Source organism: Heterocephalus glaber, unplaced genomic scaffold (assembly GCF_053883595.1).
Source record: "Heterocephalus glaber isolate CG9 unplaced genomic scaffold, H.glaber_assembly_v1.0 deba00000809, whole genome shotgun sequence".
Taxonomy (NCBI): Eukaryota; Metazoa; Chordata; class Mammalia; order Rodentia; family Bathyergidae; genus Heterocephalus; species Heterocephalus glaber.
The window spans coordinates 5,113,826-5,126,099 of NW_028258163.1; the positions used below are offsets into that span (position 1 = coordinate 5,113,826).

A 12,274-nucleotide genomic window follows, 5' to 3' on the forward strand; every position below is an offset into this window, starting at 1 on the left:
TCCCTAGACGCTTTTCTTCCATAATCCTTTATTCTTTCACTCCCATGTGGACTGATTTTTTCTCTCTGTCTGAAATATCATGATAAGCCTTCTTTAGTGAGGATTATTTGGTGAGGGTGATTTTCCTGTGAATTCTTTTTATGTGAATTCTTGGGAATTTTCTACTCATTATACAAGATATAATTGAAAATAGTGTTTAAGTCAGGGATTTAGCTCAGTGGCACCATGCCTGTCTTGAAAGCACAAGGTCCTGAGTTCGATCCCTGATACCAAAAAAAAAAAAAAAAAAGAAAAGGAAATAGTGTTTAAATTAAAATTTATTTCAATAATTACAGTAAATGATACATTACCATTAATCCCCCTCAAAATACTCCCTCTCACTTAGAACTCATTTATCTTATTGTTCTTGCTACTTTCTGAAGTAGTTCTGGAAATCCTCTTTTCTGAGTGTCTTTAGTTGTGCTGTTATAATTGACTTGTCCTGAATTGATTCTGAATGTTTACCTTCCATGATGATTTTGACTTGGGCAGAGCCAGAAGTTGCATGTTGTCAGATCCACTGAATAAGGTGGATGAGGACATGCTGTAATGTTTTTAGAAGCCTGCTGTTCTGCTGGATGGCAGTTGACAGCAGCATTCACTGTATTTTTTACTTTTTATCACATCTTATAAAGACATTCATGAAAGAGAACTTCCTGAACTGCTTCAGAACGTAGCAAGTATGATGGGATGAGTGTGTTCAAAGCAAGGGAAAGTATTTTGAGGGAGAATTAATGGCAGTGTGTCTTTTACTGTAGTAAAAAGTTTAAAATCTAACCATGCACCATATATTTTGAATACCCACAAGCAGTTTTATATTAACAAATTTTGAAAGTATTTTTTAAATTTATTTTTAATTTTTATTTTTTTGAAAGTATATTTTAAGTCCCAGTGCAATACATGGCCTGCCTGCAGTTTCTAGTTGACTATGGCAGATTTACATTGTAAAGTGAAGGAAATACTCCTGATGATGGATAAAGTCCCACATCTGGATACACCGTAAAGTGTTTAGTGATTAAAAATAGGGTTCCCTAATGTATAACTCAACTCCTACTTCTCCACATGTTTATTAACCTTAGAGTGGGTTGAATTGTGTACTCCAGGTGATTAGTAAGAATAAATTTCCAATTTTTATTATTCTCAAACTCAGAGTGGTACTAGCAACTGTGAGTTTTAACATAGAAAAGTTAAATATAATTTTAAAATACATTATATATTTCCAAAGACTACAAAGCTTGCTTTATATACTTTCTTACTTTTTAAAACTTTTTTCTACTTTGGTAAAATAAAAATTAAGACCACTGAAATTAATAATGAAGTTTTCTTATGGGAGACATCTTTTTCTCAGGTAATTTATTCCTCTTTAAAGAAGGATAAATGTTTCCCTAGGTAATTTACCATGTAAATCCAGGAAGATCCTGATTCATTAGAGAAGACATATTTTTTCCAATGTTTGCATATATTTCAATACTATTCATTTTTGTTGAAACTCAAGTGACCTATTGTTTAGTTGAATTCTGTATCATTCTAATTTTAGTATTTGTGCTGCTGAAGCAAGTACTATTTAATTGAATTCTAATAGAACATGGACCTTTCTTTTCATTTGATTTATTTTTAAATATTTCCTAAGAATTTTATTGAAGAAAAATGTGCTTTTAAATTCTTAAGGCCTTGGCTGAAACACCCAAGTCCGACGATCCTAAGCAGAGATTAAATACTGTATGTCTGATCTAGTCCTTCATTCACAATGCACTACTCTTGGAACGCCCCTGCCCTTGCCTAGACCTGTAGCTTTGGAGCCATTGCGCATGTCAGGATGTGCCGCTCCTTCACCCTTCCTGTTCTGTCTTCAGAAGTGTTCTGTGCTACAAGCTGTGGACAGATGTAGGCGTGGTGAATGCCTGGGGGCAGATGTTGTCTTCCCTGATTGTCTGAGATTCCCCCACCCCACAACACCGTTGTGGACGTGGGCGGTGGTGGGTCATTTTGAGGAACGGGTGGAGACAGAGAAATACCTACTAGAGATTATGGCAGGATTCCAGGCTATTTATCAAAGAGGAGATTGCCTCTACTTTCCTGCTTGATGAGCCAGGACTTTTACAATTGAAGGCTCTTTTTTTTGAATCTGTCCCTTTAAACTCAAATGTAGAAAGAGTGTTAGTGATTAATTAGGTGTAGTAATTTATTTTCATCAGTGTTGTAGAATTACTGCCCCAACCCTAGATTCTAGTGTACGTGATTGATTTGAAGCTTATTCTTTAGGGCTGCAGTACATTTTCCCTGCAATTTTGGATACTTTAAAATGAATTATTTTCCTACTTACATGTATGATATAGACAGGATTCCTGGCACTGGCATTTACTTTGTACTACTAGAAGTTTACCAAAATTAAACACATTTACTTAATCAATTGTCTATAAAAACTTGGTTTTGTTTCCTCAGCTAGATTCCACATCACTTCTGTCCGATGAACAGTTAAAGTGTCTTCTGGATAGGTGCACATTCAGACAGAAGTCCATCAGTGGATGGATTTCCAAAAGAGAAAATGAAGACACTGAGGATAAGACACCCAAGTTCCCCCAACTTTCCAGATCTATGCTGTCAGAGTTACTAAATGGATCAGAAGCAAAAGTCCAGGAAAAAGGGGTGGAAGATGTAAATGTGCAAGAGAATGCAGAATGTGAAGCTTCCATGGGTTATTATCTCACTAAAGCCCTGGCTGGGCGCTATTTGTCAGAAGCTCTTGCCATCGAAGCAGAGAAAATGAAGTGCCTCCAGTTTTCCAAGGATGAGGTTATTAGTAACACAGAAGACTGTTTTATGTCAAAGACTATTGGCATCGGGAGACTACAAAGGCCTCCTTTCTTGGATGATCCACTTTATGGTATCAGTTGGAGCCTTTCATTAGAAGACCAGCGCCTGAAACTCAGTCCTTCCAAGGAACCAACACCAGGTGAGGCTGGGAGATCATATGTTTTGGGGAATAATTTGTAGAGGCAATTCAATAAAGATATGATTTGAAGTAGAGCAGGGGCAGAAAGATATATTTGCAAGTCACAGATGATATTAAGAACCATGTGAACCTAAGAACATATTTATCAATGTTCTTATGAGAGCAAGATTGAGATTAGTACTCTATGAAATATATTATTCTTGAAGATAATTAATCTTGTCATCCAGAAAATGATGTTGATTTCAGAGAAAGTAGTTCGAATGCGAACAAATAATTGAAATAGATTTGCTTCATACTTTGAATTCTTGAAACTTTTACCTCTAATGTAGATTACTCTAGAATATATTGCCTTTTAGGTCTACATGTATTTATTCACCTATTCCTTTTTTGTGTATGGTAATAGGGATTGAACTCTGGACCTTGTGCTTGCAAGGCAGGCATGGTGCCATTGAGCTAAATCCCAGCCCCACCTATTCCTTTTTAAGTCTATAATCCATTAATTCTGAATTAACTCCTCAGTCCCATATTTCAGACTTTCCTCTTGATTTCTGTTTCCTCACTCATGCAGGCTCAAAATCTGAGTCTTTATTGAATTATCCCTCTCCCTTGCTTTCCAGTTCTAATCTTTGAGCATTGTTAGGCATACTCCCGCAGTGTCACTTGTGCCCATTCCATCTTTTCTCTTCCTGCTACATCTGGACCAATGTGATGGCCCTACAGAGGACTCCCTGCTTCTGGTCTTTCCCCTCCCTCTGCTGCTAAGCTAATTTCCTCAAGGAACAGCTTTTATAACTGCACTTCCCATCTCAAAAACTTCTGTGACTCTCCATTGGCTATTGAATGAAAGCTGAATTCTTTCTACTTGCTCTTGGAGGCCTGTAGAGTCTGTTCTGAAGTTCTCTTCTTAATCAGTCTCTGATAGTCACTTAAATGTTACTCAGGTAATTACTAATTTTGTCCCTGGTTTTCCAGGGCTTTCCCATGCTTCTGGTGCTAAGGAATGTTTTCTTCCCAGGAATGTTCAGCTGTTCCTTTAATGTTACTAAAATCCAACCCTACTCTCACTGAAGGTGATCCCCTCCCCCACCCCCCGCTAATGGTTTTATTCCTCCTCTCAATGTTCAGGCACACTGGTTCCATATTGTATCATTTTACACATCCTGCCTGGATATTTTCACATACACACCCACATTCTCTTCCTTTGATAACTAAAAGAACAGACTACTGTGAATATGGTGCAGTGAACATGGGAGTGCAGATATCTTTACGACTTACTGACTTCAATTTCTTTGGAAATAATGATCAGAAGTGAGGTTGATGAATCATATGTTGGTCCTGTTTTTAGTTTTTTGAGGAACCTTCAACAGTTTTCTGTATGATGTACAACTTACACTCCTGCCAACAGTATACAAGGATTCTCTTTACATCCTCACTAACACTTACCTTTCATCTTTTTAATAACAGCCATTCTAACCAATATGAAATGATACCTCATTGTGGTTTTAAGTTGCACTTTTCTAATGGTTAGTGATGCTGAGCATTTTTTTCATGAGCCTCTTGGCCATTTGTATGTCTTCTTTTGAGAAATATCTGTCCATTTTTAAAAATAAGGTTACCTGGGCCGGGGATTTAGCTCAGTGGCACCACGCCTGCCTTGTAAGCACAAGGTCCTGAGTTCGATCTCTGGTACAAAAAAATAATATATATATATTTTCTCTATTAGGTTGTTTGGGTTCATTCTATATTTTGGACATTAACCTCCTTTCAGATGTATGGGGTTCAAATACTTTCACCCATTCTGTGTGTTGCCTCTTTGTTTTGTTCATTACTTCCTTTGCTGTGCAGAACTTTTTAGTTTGATATAAGCCCATTTGTCTATTTCTTTTTTGTTGCCTGTGCTTTTGAGATCTTATCCAAAATATAATTGTCCAGACCAATGTCATGGGGCATTTTGGTAGTATAGTTTCAAATGTTATATTTAAAATTTTAATCTATTTTGAGTTGACTTTTGTATATGGTATGAGATAAGGATCAAATGTCATTGTTATTCATATAGATATCTCATTTTCCCAGTACCATTTATTAATTTATTTTTTAATTCATTAAGTTTATTGGTACATTTTAGGAGTACAGTACGATGACATCATCACTGGGAATTTGTACCTTTACATGATGTATCTTGGCTCTTATTTTTTTGCCCATTCTCCAGCCCTCCTTACACAGCTCCACCCCTTCCTATTTATAAAAACTTTGTTTTCCTTTTTTCCTTTTCTCATATTTTTTCCATTCCCTTCCCCTATCCCTCCTACTTCCCCTTCCCCTTTGGGCCTTATCTTCCTATTTCATATTATCTATTATACATTTTGATCCTTATTTACACTTTCAGTTTCTCACACCAGAGAAATTATTTGGTATTTACAATTATGTGTCCTATTTATTTCACTTAAGAGTATGGCCTCAATGTGCATCCATTTAGCTACAAATGTCTCCAGTTTCTCATTCTTTATGGCTGAGTAGTGCTCCATTTCATAAAAAAAACCCCACATCTTCTTTATCCACTCACAAGTTGATGGGCAGTTGGGCTGTTTCCAAGATTTAGCTATTACACATGCTACTATAAACAGATGCATATACATCACTGTGGTATGATTCTTTTAATTCTTTGGGGAAGATACCCAGCAGGGGAATAGTTGGATGAAATGGGACCTCTAATCCTAGTTTTTTGAGGTATCTCCATGCTGATTTCCACAGTGGTTGTACCAATCTACAGTCCCACCAGCAGTAGAGAAGGGTTTCTTTTTCCCCACAACCCTACCAGCATTTGTTATTGGTTGATTTCTTGATAGCAGCCATTCTTTCTGGAGTGAAGTGGAATCTCAGTGTTGTTTTGATTTGCAACTCTTGAATGACCAATGCTCTTGAACATTTTTTCATATGTTTACTTGCATTTCTACTTTGTTGACAAATGTCTGTTCATTTCAGATGCCCATTTTTGGATTGGGCCTTAAAATTTGGGAGATCTGATTTTTTAAAGTTCTTTATAGATTCGAGATAGTAGACCTTTGTCTGATGGACCACTGTTGAAAATTTTTTTCCACATTGTGGGTTATCTCTTCACACTGCTGGTGGTTTCTCTTGCTGTGCAGAAGCTTTTTAGTAAGAAGAGATCCCACTTGTTGATTGTTTATGCTAGTTCATGGGCAACTGAGGTTTTGTTCATAAAATCTTTTCCTACACCAATGTCTTCAAGAATTCTACCTAACTTCTCTTCCAGCCAGTTTAGTGTTTCTGTTTTAATATTTAGATCTTTAATCCATTATGATTTTAGTTGAGTGCATGATGAGAGGTCTAGTTTTAATCTTTGGCAAGTTGAAACCCGATTTTTCCAGCACCATTTATTAAAGAGGCTATCTTTTCTCCAGTGAGGGTGTTTGGCTGCTTTGTCAAAGATGAGGTGGCTGAGTATGTCTGGAGTTGTTTCTGCATCTTCTAATCTGTTCCACTGATCCTCAGGTCTGTTTCTTTGCCAGTTCCATGCTGTTTTTATCAGAGTAGCTTTGTAGTATAGTTTCTAGTTGGGAATTGTGATACCCCTACTTTGTCTTTGTTTCCTAGAATTGCTTTTGATATTATAGGTCTCTTCTTGTTCCAAATGAATTTTTGGATTGTCTTAAGGTTTTCTCAAGGTCTGTGAAATATGGTGTTGGAATTTCAGTTGGGATTGCATTGAATCTATATAACAGTTTTGGAAGTATGCCCATTTTCACTATATGGGTTCTTCCTACCCAGGAGCAAGGGATGTCTTTCCATTTTCTGATATCCTCTTCGATCTCTTCAGAGTGCTGTAGTTTTCAAAGTAGAGGTCTTTTATTTATTTCATTAGATTGATTCCTAGATATTTCATTTTTTTGGATGCTATTATAAAAGGAGTTATTTTTCCAGTTCCTCTCTCAGTGAGTCTGTTGTTTGTGTACAGGGAGGCTATTGATTTTTGAGTGTTGAGTTTGTATCCAGCTACTCTGCTGAAATTGGTTATTAAGTCTAGAAGACTTTTGGTGGATTTCTTGGGGTCTTCTATATAGAGTATCATGTCATTTGCAAATATGACAGTTTGACTCCTCTGTTTCCTATCTTTATTCCTTTTCTTTCTTTCTCTTGTCTAATTGCTGTGGCTAATGTTTCCAAAACTATATTGGAAAGGAGTGGTGATAGTGGACATTCTTGTCTTGTTCCTGATTTTAGTGTGAAGGATTTCAGTTTTTGACCATTTAGTATGATATTGGCTGTTGGTTTTTCATAGATGGCTTTTATCAGGTTGAGGTAGAGGCTGTCTATTCCAATTTTCTGTAGGGTTTTTATCATGAATGTGTGTTGGATTTTGTCTAACATTTTTTCTGCATCTATTGAGATGATCATATGGTTTTTTTCTTTGTCTCTATTAATATAGTGTATTACATTTATTGATTTGCATATGTTGAACCATCCCTGCATCCCTGGGATGAATCCCCCTTGGTCAGGGTGTATGATCTTCTTGATGATCTTCTGCATTCTGTTTGCTAGTATCTTATTGAGGATTTTTGCATCTAGGAGAGATGACCTCTCAATAAGGAGATTGGCTTATAGTTCTCTTTTTCAATGGAGTCTTTCTCTGGTTTTGGAATCAAGGTGATATATGCTTCCAGGAATGAATTTAGGAGTAGTGCTTCCCTTTTATTTCATTGAAGATTTTAAACAGTAGTGGCAATAGTTCTTCTCTAAATGGTCTTACAGAATTCAGCAGTGAAGCCATCAAGACCTGGGCTTTTCTTAGTTGCTAAGTTTTTAATTATGTTTTCAGTTTCATTGATTGATATTGGATTGTTTAGAATTTTTAGGTCTTCTTTGTTCAACTTTGGTAATTCATATGTATCTAGGAATCTGTCCATTTCTTCTGTGTTTTCCATCTTATTGGCATATAGGTTCTGGAAGTAGGTATTGATGATCCTCTGGATTTCTGCAGGGTCTGTTGAAATTTCATCCTTTTATTCCTAATTGCATGGATTTGGGGCCTTTTCTTTCCTTTTTAAATAAGATTGGCTAAGGGTTTGTCAATTTTATTGATTCTTTCGAAGAACCAACTCTTGGCTTCATTGATTTTTTTTGTATTGTTCTCTTAGTCTCCATTGAATTGATTTCTGCTCTGATCTTTATAATTTTCTCCCTTGTATGAGTTTTGGGATTGTCTTGCTCTTCATTTTCTAGAAGCTTGAGGTTTAGCATCAGGTTGTTTATTTGAGCTTGCTTTGTTTTTTTTAATATGAGTGTTCACTACTATAAATTTCCCTCATAAGACTGCTTTCATTGTGTCCCATAAATTCTGATATGTTGCATTGGCATTGGCATTGAAGTGTAGAAAGTGTCTAATTTCTTCTTTAATTTCCTGTGTGTCTCATTGGTTGTCACGGAGTGCGTTGTTCAATTTCCGTGTGTTTATGAAATATTTGTGATTTCTTTTGCTATTGATCTCCAATTTCATCATACTATGATCTATAATACACAGGGGATAACTTCAATTCCTTTGCATTTACATAAACATATTCTATGAGCAAGTATGTGGTCTATTTTGGAGAAAGACCTATATGCAGCTGAAAAGGATGTTTATTTTGATTTTGTGAGGTGGAATACTGTGCAAATATCTGTTAAGTTCATTTGTTCAGGAGTTTGGTTGAGTTCTAGTATTTGTTTATTTTTTGTCTAGTTGATCTGTGTATTTGTGACAGTGTGCTATTGAGGTCCCTCTCTACTATTGTGTTAGTGGTTATTTGATTTTTCATGTCCGTTAGTATTTGTTTTGTGTAGTTGGGTGCACTAGTATTTGGTGCATATATATTTATGATTGTCATCTCTTCCTCTTAGATTTTCCCTTTACAAGGATATAGTGGCATTCTTTGTTTCTCTTAATTAGTCCTGGTTTAAACAATCCATTTTATCTGCAAATAGGATTGCTACTCCTGCTTTTTTTTGAAATCTTGTTGCATGGAGTATTATTTTCCACCCTTTAACTTTCAGTCTACGAGTTTCTTTTTGAATTAAGTGTCATTTTTGTATGTAGCATATTGTTGGATCTTGCTTCTTGACCTATTCTGCTAGTCTATTTCTTTTGACTGGGGAATTGAGACCATCAACATTGATGGTTAAAACTGATGTGTATTGAGTTATGCTTGTCATGACCTTTTCCTGTTGTTGGATTTTCCCCCTTTGCGTTTAATTTCTTGTCTTGCCTGATGGATTCATTCTGTTGGGCTTTGTCAGGTTGTGACCCTCATGGTCTTTTCCTAGGATATTGTTTAAAATTTTTGGGAGTGCTGGTTTGGTATTCATGAAGTTCCTCAGGTGTCCTTTGACATGAAAGTATCATATTTCTCCATTGATTTTGAAAGATAGTTTTGTAGGGTACATCAATCTGGGTTGGAGGTTGTTTTCTTTTAGGGCTTGAAATATTTCACTCCAGGCTCTTTTTGACTTGAGGGTTTGTGTTGTGAGGTCTGCTGTGATTCTGATGGGATTTCCTTTATATTTGATTTGTTTCTTTTCTCTAATTTCTTGTAGTATTTTTTTCTTCTGTTGTTTTTTTGGAACTCTACTATTATATGCCTAGGTGTAGATTTTTTTGATCAAGGCTAGTTGGAGTCCTATATGCCTGACTAATCTATATGTCAAATTCTTTTCCCCTGCTTGGGAAGTTTTCTACCATTACTTATGTGAACAGTTTTTTATGTCATTTGCACTAGCTCTTGTTTCCTCATTGACTTCAATGAGTCTTATGTTATTCTTCTTTGCATTATCTAGCAGCTGCTGGATTGATTTCTTGTGGTCCCTTGTTTTTAAGAAATCTTTCTTTTCCTGGTCACTAATCACAGTCCTGTCTTCTATATCTGATTATTTTGTCCTCACATAGGCTCCTTCTGCTGCATGAACTTTCAGTGGAATTCTTAATCTTCTGGATATCTGTTTGAATTTTTTTTATGTATTCCATTTGTTTCCTATTCTGGGATTCCATAATGTTCTTGAGATCCTCTTTTTTTTTTTAATCTGTGTCTATTCTAGAGTTATTAATCATATCTTTCATTATGGATACCATCTCTGTTGTTATCTGAGAAATTATTTCTGATTTTATTTTTTCCAGATCTTTTGTTGCCAGTTCAGAAAGTCCAGGTAGTTGAGTTTCACATTGTTCCATCTCATTGCCCCTTGGAGTTGCCTTTGGTGATCTGGAAGTCTGGTTTTGATTCTTGTTTAGGTGGCTTCTCATTTCAGCCACTGCAATCTGCTGTGCCTTTATTGAGGTGACTCTTTGCTCTCACAGTGGACTTCAATTCTCAAGAACTCTCATAGAGCCCTTCTCTCTACTGCTGACCACTGCTCCAATTCCTGGGCTCAGAATGATGGCCTGCTGGATCCCTGAGCTGTGCTGTTGTCGAACAGTTTTCTGGCTGGTGCCTGTGCGTGGTAACCAATGGTATGTGGGCAGGCCTTTGGCTGGGGTCTGCATGCATTTGTTGATGGTAGCTGGGGAGGAGCAGTGCCATTTTTTTGAAGAGACTGATCTTTTCTTGTATGTTCTTGGAACTTTTATCAAAAATCAGTTTATCGGAAATATATGTTTGTTTTTGGGGTTTGTGTTCCATTAATTGACATGACTGTTTTTATGCTAGTACCATGCTGTTTTGATTAGGAGTGTTTTATAAAATATTTTTAAATGGAATGTGGTGTTTCTAGCTTTGTTCTTTGTGCTCAAGAGTATTTTGGCTTTTCAGAGTTTTTTACAGTTGTAGAGGAATTTAAGGATTGTTGTGAAAAATGACATTGAAATTTTAATAAGAGATGGCATTGAGTCTGCAGAATCTATGAAGATGGGATTACCTTTTTATTTATTGGTTTCTTTAATTTCTTCCATTAGTGGTTTCTAGTTTTTGATATAAAGTTCTGCCGTCTTATTAGTTAAATTTATTCCTAAATTTTTTTTGTTATTATAAATGAGACTGTTTTCTTAATTTTATTTTTGGACATATTCATTATATATTTGTAATATTACTGATATTTTGTGTTAATTTTATATCTGCAGACTTACTGAATTTTTTTTTCTATTTTTTGATGGAGTCTAAAATTTAGTTTTCTACAAATAAGATCATGTTGTCAGCAAACAGTTTTACTTCTTTATTTCCTAGCCAGATAATTTTATTTATTTCTAATTGCTGTGGTTAGGACTTTCAGTTTCATGGTAATTAGAAGTGGTGATGAGTATGCTTGTTTAATCCTTGATCTTGAAGGAAAATCTTTCAACTTTTCATGGTTGGATAAAATGTTAGTTATGTTTGTGCTATGTGGCCTTTACTATGTTGAGGAATATCCTCTTTACACCCACTCTACTGGGATTAGTTTTGCCATGAAAGGGTATTTAATTTTGTCAAATGCTTTTTCTGAATCTATTGAGAAGGTCACATGGCTTTTATCCTTCATGTTATTAATATGGAGTGTCACATTTATAGTTTTGTCTATGGTGAGCTATCCTTGCATTTCATAGATAAAACTCCCTTGAGTGTGGTGAATGATTCTTTTAATGCACTATTTAATTTAGTTTTATAACCCATTTACTCTCAAGGTAATTAATATATAAGGACTTGCTGCTGCCATTTTGTAATTTGTTTCTTGGTTGTTTTGTTCTTTCTTCCTGTCTTGTTTTGTTTATGGTTTGATGATTTTTCTATGGTGGTATTCTTTGAATCTTTTCCTTTTATATTCTTTGCAGCTAGTATTGGTATCTGCTTTGTGTTTACCGTCAGGCTTACATGAAACATTTCGTACTTTTAGTAGGCTATTTCAAGCTGAGAACAACTTAACTTGAATTGTATAGAAAAACTATACTTTTACTCCCTCATACCCACTTTTTATAATTTAAATAATTTGTATAACTTAATTTATTATTAGTTATTATATATTATTTTATTTATTATTTATTAATTTATTCTTGCTGCAGTTGTTTTTATTAGTTTTGTCTTTCAACCCATGTCTTAACGTTTTAACCTTTGTAGTAAAAATAAAATTGCATACGACCATCTTATATATTAGAACCTTTTGAATATGACTAGATATTATTATACTATTTAGTCTTGCTTTCACATGTTTTATCAGTTAGGAGCCTTTTTCTTTCAGCTTAGGGAATCTGCTTTAGCAGCTTCTGTAAGGCAAGCCTAGTGTTATGGTTTATATCTAGATGTCCCCAGAGAGCCTCGTGCATTCATA

General features: G+C 35.5%; 1 protein-coding gene across 2 annotated transcripts in view; it reads left to right on the forward strand.

The window, feature by feature from the left end:
* Window positions 1–12,274, forward strand: part of Fsip1 (fibrous sheath interacting protein 1) — a 202,743-nt gene that overhangs the window by 173,251 nt on the left and 17,218 nt on the right. For both annotated transcript variants that reach the window (XM_004861529.3, XM_087207519.1), the window contains one exon: window positions 2,482–2,992. In XM_004861529.3, the coding sequence (XP_004861586.1) occupies window positions 2,482–2,992 (511 nt within the window). The remainder of the gene's footprint in view (window positions 1–2,481; window positions 2,993–12,274) is intronic.